Source organism: Ctenopharyngodon idella, chromosome 22, assembly GCF_019924925.1.
Source record: "Ctenopharyngodon idella isolate HZGC_01 chromosome 22, HZGC01, whole genome shotgun sequence".
NCBI classification, from domain to species: Eukaryota; Metazoa; Chordata; class Actinopteri; order Cypriniformes; family Xenocyprididae; genus Ctenopharyngodon; species Ctenopharyngodon idella.
The window spans coordinates 18,403,231-18,421,592 of record NC_067241.1 but is presented as its reverse complement, the minus strand read 5'-3'; the positions used below and the strand labels follow the sequence as shown (position 1 = coordinate 18,421,592).

Below are 18,362 nucleotides of genomic sequence, written 5' to 3'. Positions count from 1 at the left end.
TGACAAATATGCTTTCATACATGGTTAGTTTTAGTTTTAGTTCTATCATTAAATAGTGCTTGATTATCATAATATCATAATATAATGCTTGATTGACTGATGTTAAGAGTGCACATACAATTTAAAGTAATTTTTTCTATTTGAATTTATTTCATTAAATGCAGTTTATTCCTGTGATCAAAGCTGAATTTTCAGCATCATTACTCCAGTCTTCAGTGTCACATGATCCTTCAGAAATCATTCTGATATGATGATTTGCTGCTTTTGAAAACAGTTAATATTTTTGTGGAAACTGTGATCATTTCTATTCATTGAAGAATCCTGAAGAAAAAAAAAAAACATTCAAAATCTAATTTATACCTGGAAGTGTTTTAGGCCATTTGCAATTTAGAACATGTGAATGTTATGATGTAATGTGAATATGAAATTTGTAAAATTTCAAACTTTATACAAACAGTATAAAGATGTTCTTGCTTCCATTGACGCTCAGGACACCCTTTCGATCATTTTCAAATCATTCTAAAGGACATGATCCCTACCACAACATTTTAAAACAGACTCATGTATTTTTCATTTAAAGTTTTCACTCAAATTTTATGCTGATAATATAATTTATGATGAAAAATGTTGTATATATTATAAAAAAGCATCATTTTGCGCTCTAAGACTGTTAAGTGGATGCAGTTTCTTGATACGCTACCAGTCATAAAACAGTGCCTTGTTTTGTTGCACATGAGCAATATCAGATACAAGACAGCCCTCAAACAGATTTTCATGAGTGAGTTGTTGTTATGAGATGCAGCCTAAGGGTGGAAGATGAGGTCATCTTTTCTGTCTGAGTCGTAATGGAGCCCAACAGGCTCAGCCCTGTGTTCACGTTTGTCTCGGTGCTAAGTGCGGCGGTGAGACTTCAGCAGGGTCTGCCACACCGGACTTTACTAAATAATGCACAGACTCATTTGTGTGGTAATGCCTGTTAATGTATGCATGTGCTAAAGCGTTCCCTCCTCCCTCTCTTGCTTTCTCTCTCCGTCTCATTCCTCCGCCTCCCTCTCATGCAGCGCACATTGACTGTTATGTAACCGCCCGCTCCATGCACAGGAAGGAGATTTCAGTCTCCTGATGAAAACCTCATGGAGGAGCGTATGTGAACAGTCTAAAGGAACTGAATTATGCTCCAAACGAATACATTTTTACTGCAACAATGGCTCACGTTAGACCTTATATTTTTATATATATTGAGATGCATCTCTGCACCATGTTTTCGTGCACATTCCACTGACGATCTACAATCCTGCACTCTCAAGGATTTAATGGCTCTTTGATTGTACGCTTTGCCAGCGTCGTGATCAGATCACCTCGTCTCCCATTGTCCTTTTGTTTCAACATGCTGGGCTCGACTTACAGCCTGCAGTGGTAGTGAAACCTGATTCTCGAGGCTCAGGGCAGCTCTCTTCATAGTGGAAAACCAGCTGAGAAATGGGAGCTGGCAGCTTTTAAATCCAGACCTGTGACACTATCAGAAGCAATTAGCTTAGGATTCATTGCTATAAGAGCAGCTGATGAAGCCTGAGTCCTCCAGCACAGATGATTCAAGGAGCTGGTTATATGTTGAAAACAAATCAATTGTCAGACGGAGAGTCTTAATAGGATTTACCCAAGTAGGACACGTTGGATCTCCAACATTGATTTATATTTATGCATTTACCAAATGAAGAGTTCAGATGGAAAAGCCGCTAAACGGCACCTCTAATTCCCAGCATCTGCCCATTCAGAAATACCAGTTCGTTGGCGGAAACTGCTAAACACCACCTCCCTTTGTCAGCAAAAGCCTGTAAGTCCACAGAAGAGCCAATCGGAAGATGCGAATCGAATCATATGATTTCAAGATGAATGACGGTGTGCGTATGAGCGGCTTTCAGTTGCAGAGCTGCAATCATGTTTTGTCTGTCGTTACAGTTGCAATGACAGGATTTCGTGAGTAGCAAGTAAACACGACAGTGTTCCTTTTGCTGCTGTAAAACTGACAGAAATGGATGTTTTACTGTCTCGTTGTCCAAAGAGGCAAAGACTTAAAGGCTTTTGCAAAAAAAAAAATTAAATAGCAATGAATTGTGCAATAAAAGCAATAAAGTGAAATTTTTGAAAATAAGGCATTTCAATAACTGACTAATAACTTTTTCATTGCCATTAAAGTGAAATTACTGAACCTAAACTTGGTAAAAAATAGCTCATTTAAAAGAAAACATGTCAGACGGACTTCGGCCCCGTTTACACTAGTGCGATCCTCGTCTACACCGATGTTTCCACAGTATTTCAGAGACAATCTCCGTCTACATTACACGACCGAAAACGCACGTCTCATGAGCGATCATGCGTGTAGAAGTGTAAACCGTTGCCTCTTGCGTGTGTAGGCAGCTGCAGTATTTCAAAAAATGCACAATGGTGCTAAAACTGACAACAAAGCCATCAAAGATGGCAGTTCAGTCTCCATGTTATAGTTTACACGGTTACGCAGAGCGAACATGGGCAGCCACGCCATCGTTTTCAAAAGTCTCAGTTTTGGTCCGTTTTTACTGAAACGCAACTCCGGCATTTTCAAACTAATACAGGGTCTGCAGCGTTTGCGAAAGTCTCCTTTTCGAGGTTCTAAAAAGCTTGCATAGTGTAAACGACAGGCGTAACCACAGCAAAAGTTATATGTTTTAAAATGAAAACACACTAGTGTAAATGTGACCTTACAGGTTTCTGCAACGGAGCTCTTCAAATTGTTTTAGCCGGAGTGATTTACATTCAAGGTACACATTCTAAAACGTGCTGTTGTATTTTATATTTTCATTTTTTAATTGTATTATTTTAAAGTTTTTCTTTTATTATTATTATTTTCTTTTTTCTTTAATTTAATTTTATTCTTAGCACCATTACAGCACCTTTAACCAATCAGATTTTCAGATTTTACCAACATTCCTCAACCTCTCATGGAAAGATGTACCTGTGGGAACGTTTTCACGAGTCGCAAAAATACGTACCAATGCGTACATCACTGCAGCTAACAGAAATGAACACTAGAGGCAGTAAAACAGTAATCGTTTTCATACACAGATACGATTACAGGGTCAGATTATGGATTAATAAAGTCTTGTTTTCATGTCTCCTTGCACAATATTATGTTTTGACTTCAAAGCGCTTTTTACCAAAGTGCACCATTTGTAAACGAATATATTTTGGGCTTTGCATCTCTTAACCAGCTCCATATGTTTCGCTTTTCTAATGTCAGAAGCTTGCTCAGAGTTGGGTATGAATCCGGTGAAAGAGCTCAAAGATGAGAGATCAAAACAAGCTAAAACGGCACGATTACGGATTGTCACATTTGCTTTTGTTAACACTATCAGGTAGTTTTAGGTGTAGTGTTGGTGGTACGTTATTTTAAAACATGATGTAGTGTTACACTTTTAGCGCCACTCACTGGACAAATTTCAAATCAAAACTGCGGTGATATGTGTAAAACCAACGTCATAAAACGTACCATATCTGTTCTGTTCTGCTTTTAGCGTCAGTCAGTGGATATTTCACATTGAAGCTGCAGTGATATGTACGTATTCTGCGACTCACGAAAACGTTCCCACAGTTTTTCTAATGAGAGCGGGCTCACATTCTTACACACATTTCTAACTTCAGGTTTGGGCTTTGATTGTTTGATAGGGATGTTGTTGATCCAGGAGCATGTCCTGCTTGAGTAAAGGTGAGAAAGACAGAGAGGCAGAACTCCATACTGGGTCATAAATCTTAAGGGGGGCTCTTGAAAATGTGCCGTGTAAGACCATTGCTTCTCCCTGAGATGACGCGGCACTCGGAGTGGGCTGGGCTGGGCTGTTTGGGGGGCTGGGGCAGGCAGGGTGATGCTGTCTCACTCCTCCCTCACATCTGTTCTTCAGGCTCGACACTCTCCACACCAGGAAATACTCATATTATATTGCAGGCGTCTCATTATTATTTTTGTTAGTTTTATGTTTGCCACATGCCTCAATATAAATACATGACTACATTAACAGGAAACAGCCTATACGTTTATCTCTGTGCAGATCTGACAGTGAAGCTCACTGTAAATGTTTGAAATGATTTAGAATGAAGAGAGTTTGGCTTTGTGACGTGACAGGCTTCTACTGATGTGGCAGATGCTGCATTATGGGCTCTGAAGCTTCTCACTCTTTTCCTCTGCATTTGCTGCTCTCTTACATTAGTCACCGTCTCTGTTGTTTATGTTTCTCTCCTCTCAATGTGTCCTGCCATACGTCTGGTCTGCGCTTCATCTGGATCTTGTTTACATCACTTAGACTTTCCTGTTCACTTTGCATCATCCTGTAACATGATCTCTCTCTGTCTTCCTCTCTCTTTTGCCTCTCCCAGTTGTTTTTAAGCTTTAGTTGGAATATTAAAATAAATAAATGTAATAAATGTATTTTTATAATGTTTTTTAACTGAACATATTTTAGTGTCTAGTTAACAGCATTATTTTGCAAACAAAAAAACAAGCCCTGTTAACGTTTGATTTATATTGATTTACATTGATTTACATTTATAAATATACATTTTTAACCAAATGTCTTGTCAACACCGTTTTGCAAACAGAAAAGCACTACTTTTAGATTTGATTTATATTGATTTATAACGATAGCAAACATCTGATTTTATGTATAAAGTGGAGAGTTTTTTAATCAGCCATTTATTGTTCGGTTTAGCAAAATTCTGTAACATCCTATACATTTTATTAATTTTTGTATTAAAATAATTGTATTTTCTTTGACCTGTTCTCTAGACTAAAGACTAAAGGTGACTGTGCCTTTGAGGTTGTTGTTGTATATTTGGATGTAAAGCACTTTGTGATGTTTGCTGTAGAAATGTGTTCTAGAAATGAAAATGACTTCTTAGCCTTGTGAACCAGTGCTATTTTATAGTGCCTTTCCATCAGTTTATGTCTTTGTTTCCTCATTCGTTCTCCATCTTCCTCTCACTGCTTACTCATTCCTCTCTGGGCTGTCTTTCTCTCGCTCTTTATCTTTCTTTTTCTACTCCATTCTGGATTATGAAATTTTCAGTAGCTGTGCGGCCTGTCATGCATTAAGAAGAGGAAACGCACATGTACTATAGAATATTGAGAAAGGACAAATGTGTTTTTGTTCATAAATGCACCAGTTCTTTTTTCATCTCATGATGTTTTATATGTGACTCCTGGTTTGAATGGGTCTCTCTCTCTCTCTCTCTCTCTCTCTCTCTCTCTCTCTCTCTCTCTCTCTCTCTCTCTCTCTCTCTCTCTCTCTCTAAGCAGGTCTCAGTATGTAGTTTACATGGTGGCCTGATTCAGTCTGACCCAAATAGATATAGCCCTTCTCCATCTTTAGTTACATATACAAAGTGTTATTTACTGAGTTGTCCTTTCTAAACCTTATTCATTATTGTGGACCAACAAACCAAATGAATTAAATGGCCCAAATTATGAGCTTTTATAATGCCCTGTGCTGTAGTTTCTGCTCACTTCAGTTGATCTTACATGCATTGGTTGCGTAGACTCGACACTCTCCGTGGTCCTGAAGAGGGTTTCTCAGTGTTCAGCTAAACTCGAGCATGTAAAAAGAAGTGCAGGGGTGCATCCCATCTCTGCAAATGCACGCGACCTCCCATGAAACTTTGATGGTAGCGAACATGTTTTATTTAAACAATTATGAGGTTATCTGCTGAAATGCTGGTGAGCTTACGCTGACTCGTTCATGGTCTTAAGCATGCTCTGAAAAATATTCAGATTCGATCAGAAGTGAGATATCCGGGTAGAACTAGGGTTTATCTTAATATTACTACAGACATTAGTAAATATCTTTTTCCCCCTCTTCCAAATATAGAATATTGCATACAAGCATTTTGAACCTTAAGACAAAATATAAAAATATCTGATACATCATACATTGTGAGAATATGGAGCTCATACTCCAGGAGGAAAATCAATAAAATCAATTTTATTCAGAGGTCTAAATTAAACAAAAATATACAATTTGGTGCAGATGTGTGATGTACAAAAAGTAATATGTATTTCTGATGGCCTACAATGTAAATCAATAATATTATTATAACAGTATGGCAGACTGCTTAGATAAAATGCGTATAAATATCAGTTGTCACTCTATATATCCCTCTTAGTAAGATGATTTCTGATCGAAGGGCAGAAGGAGTGTAGTAGATTGTGTGCAGCAGGTTTACAGTAAAATTTATCATGTTAATAATTTAGAGGCTTTAGAAACTCATGTTTAAAATATGATACAGTAGGCTTTATAGGGTTAATAAGCCTGAATGTGTATTTCTTTTGTGGAATGGGGTGAAATGGCGTAATGGGTCACTGATGATTTGTTGTTTAGTCACAGTAAATTCTGAAGATTATTTTAAAGTACAGAATTCAGTTTCCTTTTTTGTTTATGTGAGTTTAGTTTACTTACCCTCGTGTCATTCCAAACCTGCATGACGTTTTCCAGCTTTTGTGGAAAACAAAAGGACTTCATTTAATGAATATCTGGTTGGATGATTTCAATGGTCATTCATTGTGATTTAATAAAACACCCAAGAGTATCAGCAACTCAGTACAAATGGCTCATGGATCAGTTGGTTTTTGTGAAGAAGAAAAAACACTGATATTTGAGCAGTTTTAACAGTAAAATTGTGGCGTGTAAGCGTCAGAAATGCAACTCTTGCGGAGTTTTGGAAACTAGAGATTTTTAGTTGTTGGGTGAATTATTCCTTCAAGCCTCCTCATGCTTATGACCAAATCACAGCCGTGATATTCTTAATTCTGTGTTGGACTAAATATCAGTACTTTCAACCAATCGAGTTTGAGAACTGGAACTAACTGTTGTATAAAGTTTATGTAATATTGTCTTATTTTATTGCACTCCAGAGACAATATGGAGTTTCTTCTTGCCAAAGATTGTGATTTTAATTATTTAGTAGTATATAAAGCAATATGTCTTCATTATGATGCCTTGTCTTCTAGAAATAGATGCAGAATTTCAGTACATGATTATTACTTCTGAAAGTCCAGTTAAATAAGTGTTGATGTGTCTCTATGCTTGCAACTAATCCAGTGTTTCTCTTTCTCTTTGTTATTCTGTCTTTTTCTCACTTATCTCTCTTTCTCTGGCTGTTTCTGTTTTTCCTCTCCACAGACATTTATAGTCCTAAATAGAGGGAAAACAATCTTCCGCTTTAGTGCCACACCTGCCTTGTACATGATAAGCCCTTTTAATCTTGCCAGGCGAATAGCGATTAAAATTTTGATACATTCATATCCTTTTTCTGCTGTTTAAATGTGTATATGATAAATACTGTATGTCTGTACTGACTTTCTCTGCATCAAATATTTAATATGTCTGCATGGGATGACCAGGAATAACGCTAAGGATGTTTTAGTTAAGCGGTCATTTCCGCTGTGGGACTGCAGCAGTATATCAGTGGGTGTGGATGTAGGTGTGAATTTCAGTTGCATGCTTTTTTTGGTTTGTTGTTGTTCTTTTGACTGTGGATTTGCCAAATAGAGAGAGAAAATGTTCAAACATATACCACAAAGATTTGAGCTCCTAATGCTTTGCCCTGTCCTCTGAAGACTGTCTGACTAATTTGATTGTTAATGCGGTTGTAGTCTAAACAAAAGACGACACAAATGAGCTGTTCTAATATTAGCACTTTTTTTTGCTGGTGATATCAAATTAAACAACATTATGAATACTGACATTATTGCTGTATAAATTAAAATTATTAAATATTAATCTCACTTTGTTAATTTAGTGACAAACAGATTAAGTATTGGCAGTGATATAAATTTTATACTTCACAAAGTTTGCTGCTTCAGTATTTGTAGATTAAGTTCAAAGGCTTTGATTGGCAGAAACTTTCAATATATACAAAGAGTCAATATTTACAGTGTTGACCCTTCTTCATAACCTCTGCGATTCTCTCTGGCACAATGTTTATCAGCTTCTGTGCCAAATCCTGACCGATGCCGGTCCGTTATTGCCTTATTAATGCTCGGGGTTTGATCACAATTTGTGGACTTCTGCTTGTTCACTCGCTTCTCCACAGGTTCTCTTTGGGATTAAGATCCAGGGAGTTGTCTGGCCACAGATCCAAAATTTCAATGTGATAATCTCAGAGCCACTTCATTATTACTCTTTCCTCATGACATGGTGCTCCATCATGCTGGAAGATGCACGCTTAATCACCGAATTGCTCCTGTATCATTGGGAGAAGCTGCTTTTGCAGGAAGTTTTTATACCATTTTTTTATTCATGGCAGTGTTTCTGAGCAGAATTGTGAAAGAGCCCACTCCTTTCGATGAAAAGCAGCCCCACACATGGATGGTCTCACGATGCTTCACTGTTTCCATGAAACAGGACTCATGGTAGCATTCACCTTTTCTTCTCCAGACAATCAATTTTCCAGATGTCCCAAACAGTTGCTTAATCAGAGCAAATAACTTTGCACCAGTCTTCTGTTGTCCAAATCCTTATACTTCATGCAGAATTTCAGTCAGTCCTTGATGTTTTTCTTGGAGAGAAGTGGCTTCTTTGCTGCCCTTCATGACACCAGGCTGTTGTCCAAAAGTCTTGGCCTCACACCCTCCTGCTGCCAGTATTAATGAGCTCTACACGAACAGTGACACGATTCCATAGCTGGACAGTCCTGGCGCTTGCTGGACGCTCTGATGTTGTGAAGCCTTCTTCACTGCAGTTGAACCTCTCTTCTTGAAGTTCTTGATGATCCAGTAAATGGTTCTTGCAGCAGCAATTTCCTTGCATGTGAGGCCATTTTGATGCAAAGCAATGAATGTCTTTCATTGGAGTAACCGTTGCTAACACAAGAACACAAGAACACAATGATTGGAGGCACTTCTTCCCTCCTTTTATAGCCGTCAGTCTGCTCTTATAATCCAGTCAGAATGACACTAGTACTCGTTCACACTTTCCCATGTGCTGAATATATGATTACTGAAATCATGTTAGCTGGTTATTTTGTGTCAGGGCCAAAAACAGTGATTTGTTTTTTTTTTGTTTTTTTTTTTGTGTAATAAAGTTCTTTTTTTTTTTTTTGGCCAATGAAGCTTTTTGCTATTATTTAAAATATATCTGATCACTCTGCACAATAATCTAGAAACAATGTGAATCAAAACCACAACAACTGAAGCACATTTATGTCACTACCAATACTTTTGGCCATGGCTGTATTTCTTAAATAATGTTGATAAATATATATCAAATATTGTTATAAGGCTGAAAATATTTAAATATAATTATTGCCCAACCCTAGCAGTGCTTTACAACTAGCCAAAATTCACAATCTGTTATTGATGAATGTCCTCATATTTATATTTACAAAGTAAGATGTATTTTTCCTTTTTTAAACTTTTCTTTTTATTCTGTGACATCTCAGAATTTCCTTAACTGATACTCACAGTATTCAGCATGTTCATTATGTGTACGATTTTGACCAACTGTGTGTTCATGACTTTTAGTAACCCTCCCGAGTGGTCCAAACAAGTAGAGTAAGTACTGATCCTAACCACAGCATGACTCAGAACAAGTTATTCACAATAAATAAATAAATATACACATTCAAAATATAAACCAGCTTGGTTGTACATAATTTCGTTCCAGTTACTTAATTTAAAAATGCTCTTTCTCTCAGGTATACCTTCACTGGAATTTATACATTTGAATCAGCTGTAAAAATCATTGCCCGTGGATTCTGTATAGATGACTTCACATTCCTTAGAGATCCATGGAACTGGCTGGATTTTATGGTCATCTCAATGGCGTAAGTATTCAGTCACTTTTAACACACCTAAAACTCTAAAGCTGGTCGCACACTGTATGATTTTGGCCGTCTGAGACAAACTTTTGCAAATCCTAAAAGATTACTCTGATCCTAGGCCAAAATCTGTAGTCTTTAATCGTTAGTTTGACATGTTCGCAGACAGACGATGAATGACCATTGCGATTTTACCTTTGATGACATTCTGCCAGTGTCAGAAGATTTGAGGCGCAGTCCTGTAGTGCAGCCTCTCCTACGACAACCGTCAAATCAAAAACTGATAGGAGTGCAGAACCTGATGACACAATTACAAACAACACAAACCAACACTTGCTCCACGCACATCGTCTTCGTTTTTTTCTAGTTTTCTTTTCAAGACAAACCATGATGAAAGTTAACGCTAGAGATTGTTTTTGTTTGCTAGACACCATTTCAATCCCGCATCCCTTATTGTCACCGAATGTGTCACAGATTGATGATGTAAAACTCTGGATGAGTCTTCTTGTGCGCGTCCGTTTTTAAAGGGGGGTAATCACACACAGTTTCTGCCAATCTCATGTTAATCTTAAGTACCTATAGAGTAGTATAGCATCCTTCATATCGCCGAAAAGTCTTTAGTTTTATCATATTTATAATAGATACATACGCTGTACCGAGTCTTTCTGAAAACAGCCGAGCACCTGGAGGCGTGTCGTGTGAGCAGAGCTGAAGAGTCACGAGCACCACAGCTTTTATGTAGAGATCGGCTGCAAGCTATCGATGGTCAGCTAAACAAATATATTTAAACACACAATACACCATCGCATTATCCCTGGATAACTTCTGAATCACTATAATGAATATAGCGTATAGTGAATGATGAATAATGAATTTATGAATTCACTACGTTCGTGTTGTTTACATTATATGCACTTACATTATAACAAAACAGACATTTGAAGCAGTTTTACTCACCGACTCATGACCGGGATCGCTCCATCTTTCACTTTCAAACGATCTGTAAATCCAGCGCCGAACTGGGCCTTGTTTATGAAACCATAAGCGCCGATCCTGAGGGCTCGAGCAGCCACGAGATATTCTCCATTCATTTTAACCAATACAAACGCAACTGCAACTATCAGTTTCTATGGTTATTTTAATAACAAATATCGAGAGCACATCAGTGTAATGCGTGAGCACAAAACTCTCAGCTCCACTGGGTTCTTTGGGAAGCAAGGTTATCTTTCCCTCACAACCAAAAACACACTTCTTTGGTGACATTGTTGATTTCGTGAAGTCCTGTGACCTGTGCAGCGCTGCCGACGACTTCCGTAAAGCCGAACGGGCGTTGATGGGCGTGCTCTTGCTCTCGTTCTGGTCGACGTGTGCGTGCGCTCTTCCGGGAGAAGTGCCCGTACAAGGAATTCCGCCCCCGTTTACGTCACTCAGGCACATACTTGGGAAAAAAACCCCAAAGTTTGTGAGGATTTGGAAGAGTATTTTTGGCACAGAAATACTCCATCATTCGTCCAACTCGTGTTTTTAAACTTTGGCCATGTTTAGCATGAGAATCCAACTGTTTAACAGTGTGAATAAGTCAGAATGCATGAAATAGCATTATAATAACGAATGTTGACTGTCGTACAGTCTGACATTAAAGACAGCGTAGATCCCACAGTGTGACATGGCTGACAGTCAGACAATCATAAAGGACTATTATAAATCGTACAGTGTGCACTTGGCTTAAGATCATTAGTGTAAATGATTTTCTTTTTCTTTTAAAAAATTTACTCTTTATTTTCAGGTTTGAATTTAATTGTGAATCCCAAATTTTCAATGCTGTCTTTTGGAATAAACTGTAGGGGTCCCCTTTTTGAATTCTATTACAAGATCCCGATTCTTAGATATGCTTCATATGATTCAAACATACATATTATATAATTCAGAAAAACCGTCAGTTTAGTTACAGTATGTAATTTTTTTTAATTATGAACCTTGTCTGATTTGTGAGCTATCATTCAGTTGATAGCACATCATAAAAATAAGGCATTTAACTGGTCAAGATTGTCTTAATTTTTCAACTCTTGCTTAAAACACTTTTTTTTTTTTTGCCCTTTTTGTTTAATCATGAAAGAATTATTGATAAGGTATTTGTAAATTGAGCTGTATGTGGGGGACATAGACAACACATTTCCAGTGTTATATTCTGTCTCTAACCATATGAATGTTTTTAGGTAGCATCTTTATGGATGTGGCAGCTCTGCTTATTGTCAAGTTCCTCACTGCTCTGCATTTGTGCTTGTGACTGTTTTTTCCTCATCTCTCTGCTGTGCTGTGATTACACCTGGTTCTTGCACGGATCCAGAAAACTCACTCTTTCCTTCTCTTCTGAGAATTTTCATTGTTCAGATGTTCCAACAGATCAATGTTTAGAGCCATTCACCATCAACACAACTCCCAGCAGCTAGGGGTGGGTCAAATGACCAAAATCTTAAATCACAATATGAGTAATTTTATTATGTGTTCTGTTTATGAGTAATTTTATACAAAAATGAAATACCTGCCTGAAATACTTTGAACACTAGATAGGCTTATAGAAAAAGGGTACTACATAAATTGGCAAGCTATCAAATGTACAAAATAACATTGTGTTTACTGCGTAAAATAAATGTTTATTTTTATTAAAGTTACAAAAGTGATTCAGTCAAGAGAAATGGGATTGAAAAAAAATCTATATATATAAGCATTTTAACGTAACAGCAAAAGAAAAAGAGCAATGATATTGTTTGTGTAACATATATTAGGCTGCTGTCACTTTAAGACCGAACGCACTGATCTAATGTACTAATTCGCATGCACTTTCTTTCTCAACTGTTTACGTTTACTTAAGACATGAACGTTTTTAGGAAGATACTTGCAAAGACTGGCATTTTGACACACAAGTCTGTGTATTTGACCGCTCAAGCCCAATAAGGCGGTAAAAAGAACTCCGTTTAGTACTCGCACGCTGTTTGAGCAGCAGCTTTATGTCTCAGAAACCGTCTCTCAGACGGCGTGTGCATATACCGAACCGAGTTCTCTTTCACTGCTTATTGCACTTGAACAGTTTAACATCAATGGTTTTTAAAACGCAAGCTTTAAAAAGGCATTCAAATGATCCGCTTTCGTGACGGCGCAGCACAGCAACGTCACATGAGAGTAATCGCGATAGAGACAATAGTCTAAAATCTCTACCAGTTGACAAATTTCTACCGGTTAATCATGTCTATATTGGTATATCACCCACCCCTACCAGCAGCCCACGCAGAAAACTTTTTCTCACTCACTGACTCTTTCTGCCTTCCTAGCTCTCATTCTCCATTTTCACTTTATCTGCTTTTACTGTGACTTGTTTTTTGTATACAATCATCTGAGATATATTGTATATCTTATATCACCATATGAGCATAATTGTTTATGAAAGCTATTAGGGGTGGGAAACAGATCAGGTTTTGTGTCGTTACGTCAAATATCTACAATGCATTGCAATGTCTTTCTCTTTTAGACTGCATAAGGGAAAACTTCATATGATATGACATGCAAGCATTTGTACTATGTGACGTAACATTTATTATTATATTATTAAAATCACAATTATTCTATGTTCTATCTGAAAGATAATCTAGCATTGCCATAGTATGTTTACTTTCTTCCAACATAAAAAATTAATTATATTTTAACATAATAATAACTTTTTAAATTAAATGTATCTATTTAAATATTAAAATTAGAATATTTGTTGTCAGCATTTCTATTTTGTATTGTGAATACACTACATTATTCCCCCCCCCCCCACCTCTAAAAGCTATTTAACATTATAAAAACAGATCATCTTAGTCTTCATATGCAAGTCATCTAGTACTAAGTCATGACCATGTCTCCATGTAACTTTGATCTGATCATTGCAGGTATATAACAGAGTTTGTAAACCTAGGCAATGTCTCAGCTCTGCGCACGTTCAGAGTTCTGAGGGCATTGAAAACTATTTCTGTAATCCCAGGTAAGAGCGTGTGTGAGCGGGAGGGGTCGGGTCGGTGTTAGGTGTACGTGTGTGTATTTTGGTTTTCTTTTCCTTCCTTTCCCCCTGTAGTGGACAGGCTCTGTGAGTGACGTACCTCCTGGTGGTTCGTTGGCGTGGTGGTGTTCTTGGTGTGTTTGTGGTTGTCATTGGTGTCTGTGTGTGATCCTCCCTTATTTCAGATATGTAACAGAGTTTGTGGACCTGGGGAATGTATCTGCGCTGAGAACATTCAGAGTTCTCCGAGCATTGAAAACTATCTCTGTCATTCCAGGTGAGATGCAGTTTTGACGCTGAGGTTAACTTTCAGTATGACCCCTATTACTATTCAATTTGAAATCTTTTTTTTTTTTTTGTTGGACTTCTCTCTCATTATTTTTTTAGCGGAAATTAATTTGGAGAGGACCATTTAATTTGCTTTTTTCTTATCTCAAAAATGATCAAAAATGGTACTTATACATTTTTGATAGGCTTTGCAGTCTACTATCAATCTCCAGAGTCCTTTGGTTTTGACAGCCTTTTTGTCCCAGAGTAGATTAGAGTGATTTAGAAAGCTTTAGCGACCAAACCTCTGTAACCTCTTTCATGTAGGCATTAAACACATCTGTGAACAAACCCTGACCTCTGGTTGAACTCGAGCCACTATATTATTTGTAAGTTTGTTGTTAAGATGTTGCTAAACACTCAGTAAGGAATTTATGTAAAGGCTAATTGTAATTCACCAGTGTGTGAGCTTGTGTGGTTCAGTCTAAAAGAGCACATAGGGGTACAAAGTCTAAAAACAGAGTTGGAATAGTAGCCTCAACAATCAAACTGCAAAGGTATGAATGCATTCATTTTGCTTATCAATAAATCAGGAAACCAATAGAACTGTTCAAACTAGCCCCTGGCCGCAGAGCACTAGTGTAGATATTTTTAACAAGCTATGTTTTGTTCCCCAAGATGAAAATTGAATGGCTCTCAGTGAGTTCCCAAAGAACATACTTGTTACTTATGTATGAAGACTGCCAAGCCTAGTTTTGTGGACATATTTTATGCTGCATGATGCTTTGGAAGTCACTTGCTTTTATAGTAATAGCCTACTAAGTGCTTGGCTGCCTTTTATTTATTTGTTTATTTATTTATTTATTTTCAATATTCATTTTTCTTCACTTTTTTTTATTTATTTTGTATGAAACTCACAAATTGCACCTGGAAGTGAAATAACAAGCAAAGTGCAGATGGTCAAGGGAGATTTTTTTTGTTGTTTGAATTTTTGTTTCCTTCAGTGGCCTCGCAAAAATGCCAGACCTTTAGCTTAATGTCTTGACGCATTAGCATCATATGCAGTCATTTTCAGTGAAATAACAGATCGTTGATTTATTTAGCTGACTAGGTTTTATGGCAAGTCGTGTTTGTTATTTTCAGTAAGTCTACTCATTAAATTTTTGAGATTTTTAGATGTTTTGATGGGGTTTATGGGCAAGAGGATTGTAGCATATCAATACTAAACTTCAGCATTACAGCACTACTGTCTTGAAGATAAAGCAGTTCTTTTGTATTTGGGAGGGTCAGTGCAGTTCTCAAGATGTTTAGCTCAGCATGTCTGGTGGAGCCCTGGAAGATTTTAACACTGGGCTTGTTTCTGTTCAGCCCTTGAGCTGAAATGACCTGCATGCAATCTTCACCCCCCTAGTCCCTGCCTGCTTTATTCTCCCGATGTCATTGCCCTCTGGTTGTGCTGAAGTATTTATAGACAAATGAGTGTCAGGTTGTTCTCACTGTCTCTGGGAGCCCTCCCTTTATTGTCAAGAGCATTCCTCGCAGGTTCGTCTCCGAGAACCTGAAACTTCTTTTTTGAAATGCTGTAATTCAAAAAAAAAGTTTCAGGATTGATTTTTGCATGCCCTGAAATAATATATTATCTTTTGTAGTCATTTATTAAAACCAAGTTTATGAAGAATAGTAAATTATTCTTCTGAATAGACCAAATGACGGGATGGCTCCTAAGCAGTATCTGTGTAAAGAAACTTAAAGTGTATTTTGTGGTGCTGTTATTTATATGTTGTCATAATTAATTAAAATAAGGATTCAAGGCATGATTTAAAATAGAAAAAAAAAAATGAACATTTAAAAACATTTGATTTATGCTGAAGTGCATCCTTAGGCATCCGTATCAGTGGTTCTCAACTGGTTTTGCTTCAGGAGCCAGATCTTACATTTAAATTTACAATTAAACCAAATTTCCATTGGTTTCATGCTCTCGCAGTCAGCAGTTTATCAAACAAAACACATTAGGCCAAAAACCATGTTTATGATGAAAGCATGTCAAGCATTATGTTCATGTTGCCATCTGTCTTAATTGGCTAATTTCTACAGTGACAGATGATGAGTTTAATTGGATGCTTAGCTTTAATTATATATATAATATATATATATATATATATATATATATATAAAAATAATATATACAGTCAAACCAAAATTTATTCAGACACCTTGAACATTTCGTTCATTAATACAGTTTATTCACTATAGTTTAAAAAAATGGCAATAAAATATGACAAGATCTCAGAGTTAAACTGTGTCAGAAAAAATGAATCTTAATTATGTCAGATAACACTTAAGCAAAACATGGTCAGGTCAAAGTGTCTGAATAATTTTTGGTTCCAAATTTGTATCAGTTTTACTGGTAGTCCACTGTATGAAGAATTTTTGGGTATAATATTTCACAGTTTACTTTATTTTGCTATCCTCACTTACATAAATGAACTATAGTGTCCTGAACCCACTAGTAAAAATATATCAAAAGTTATATCTAGTGTCTAAATAATTTTTGGTTGGTTTGTGTGTGTGTGTTGTGTTGTAAACACATACATACACACTACCGTGTAAAACAGTTATTTTAAATTGTAGTAATATTTCACAATATTACTGTTTTTACTGTGTTTTTAATTAAATAAATAAATTTAAGATATGAATATTAAAAGGTAAGATCAGATGTTTTATCAAGTTGTTATTATTTTTACATTTATATACATATATAAGGCAGAAGGCCATGTGACCGAAAATGTACTGTATGGGGGTTAGGGTTGTTCCTCTTGAAGTTTGGACCATTTTTATATTTTGCTTAAAATCTACTAAAAACAAACAAACAGTGTACATAATAATCAAAATGCCATCATGAGCAGAAAACAAAGTTAAATAGTGATTTCAAAGTTTGTTGTCTTTCCTTGCTATCTACAAATAATTTTCCCAGTTATAACAATTATATGATTATTTTGAAATGCTCTTAACATGCTGATTAATAATGCTAAATGTTAAAGAAAAAACGTCTTGTCACAAACCTGCTTTAAACGTTCAGAGTTATATATGACAGATAGAAAAAACTATGTTTGCAGTATTGCTGTTTTCTCCAGTGTTTTAGCAGAAGTATCCATCTATTACTGCTCACGTGTTTCTGCTACTGTTCTTAAAATAACCGCGTCATCTGCAGCTCTTCATGTGGTGCTTTAGCATCTTCAGCGAGAGAAAAACAACACACATGGAACGGAAAGAGCTTGAATGAAGCGCTTTTGCCTCTAGATAAAAATATTAGAGGATATAGCGCAGAAAGATAATTACCATAAATGCCCCTGAGCGATTGTGGTGTGAAATACTTTGTTGTTTTGACGCGCTGCTCACTTTAACTAGAAACGGTGCTACAGATGTCGTCATGTCTCGTCATGACCCTAACCAAGCCAGGGTCCAGACCGCGGTCCACCATATTGAATATGTTAGGGCATCAAAATAAAATATTTTATTGTCCTATAATACTGTAATTCTGTCAGAATGGTCTGTGCTTTCTAGCCATTTATTTTTATGGATAAAGTCTTCAATAAGTTTACATAATTGTATTACATAATTTCTATAGGGTTAAAAATGTACCATTGTTCCTTGCAATCAGAACATACCTGCACCAGTTGAGAACCACTACAGTATGTGTATATCAAACCTGAAACATCAACATGGCCTCACATCTAAAAACATGTGAATTCCTCACATCATGCCTTGAGACTCCTTTCATACACTTCTGGGATTTGAGCACACATGCAACTGTCTGTGCCTTTGTGTGTGTGTGTGTGTGTGTGTTTGTGTGCATATTTGTTGGTGTACGTGTGTACATATTCGATATCTCATAGGTCTGAAGACCATTGTTGGCGCTTTGATCCAGTCGGTGAAGAAGCTGTCAGATGTGATGATCCTCACCGTGTTCTGCCTCAGTGTCTTTGCCCTCATTGGTCTGCAGCTCTTCATGGGAAATCTGCGGAACAAGTGTGTCATCTGGCCCATCAACATCACAGAAATATACCCCAGTAGCAATGGCAGCCATGCATTCAACTGGCAGGAGTACATCATGAATGATAGTGAGCTTCTATTTAGTTTGTCACACAAATTACAAACATGGTTAGGGATGCACAGTATGTTGGTTTCAGACAATATTAGATTACTTTTACAATCA

The 18,362-nt window shown here is 36.9% G+C and overlaps 1 protein-coding gene across 8 annotated transcripts in view; it reads left to right on the top strand.

Moving 5' to 3' along the window:
* The window catches only part of scn8aa (sodium channel, voltage gated, type VIII, alpha subunit a), a 64,495-nt gene that overhangs the window by 5,720 nt on the left and 40,413 nt on the right, over positions 1 to 18,362 (top strand). For 5 of the 8 annotated variants that reach the window (XM_051879573.1, XM_051879567.1, XM_051879574.1 and 2 more), the window contains exons 3-7: positions 7,206 to 7,325; positions 9,489 to 9,577; positions 9,721 to 9,849; positions 14,065 to 14,156; positions 18,043 to 18,267. In XM_051879573.1, the coding sequence (XP_051735533.1) occupies positions 7,206 to 7,325; positions 9,489 to 9,577; positions 9,721 to 9,849; positions 14,065 to 14,156; positions 18,043 to 18,267 (655 nt within the window). Of the gene's footprint in view, positions 1 to 7,205; positions 7,326 to 9,488; positions 9,578 to 9,720; positions 9,850 to 13,772; positions 13,865 to 14,064; positions 14,157 to 18,042; positions 18,268 to 18,362 lie in introns of all 8 variants that reach the window. The other 3 variants (XM_051879568.1, XM_051879575.1, XM_051879572.1) reach the window with 1 other exon arrangement.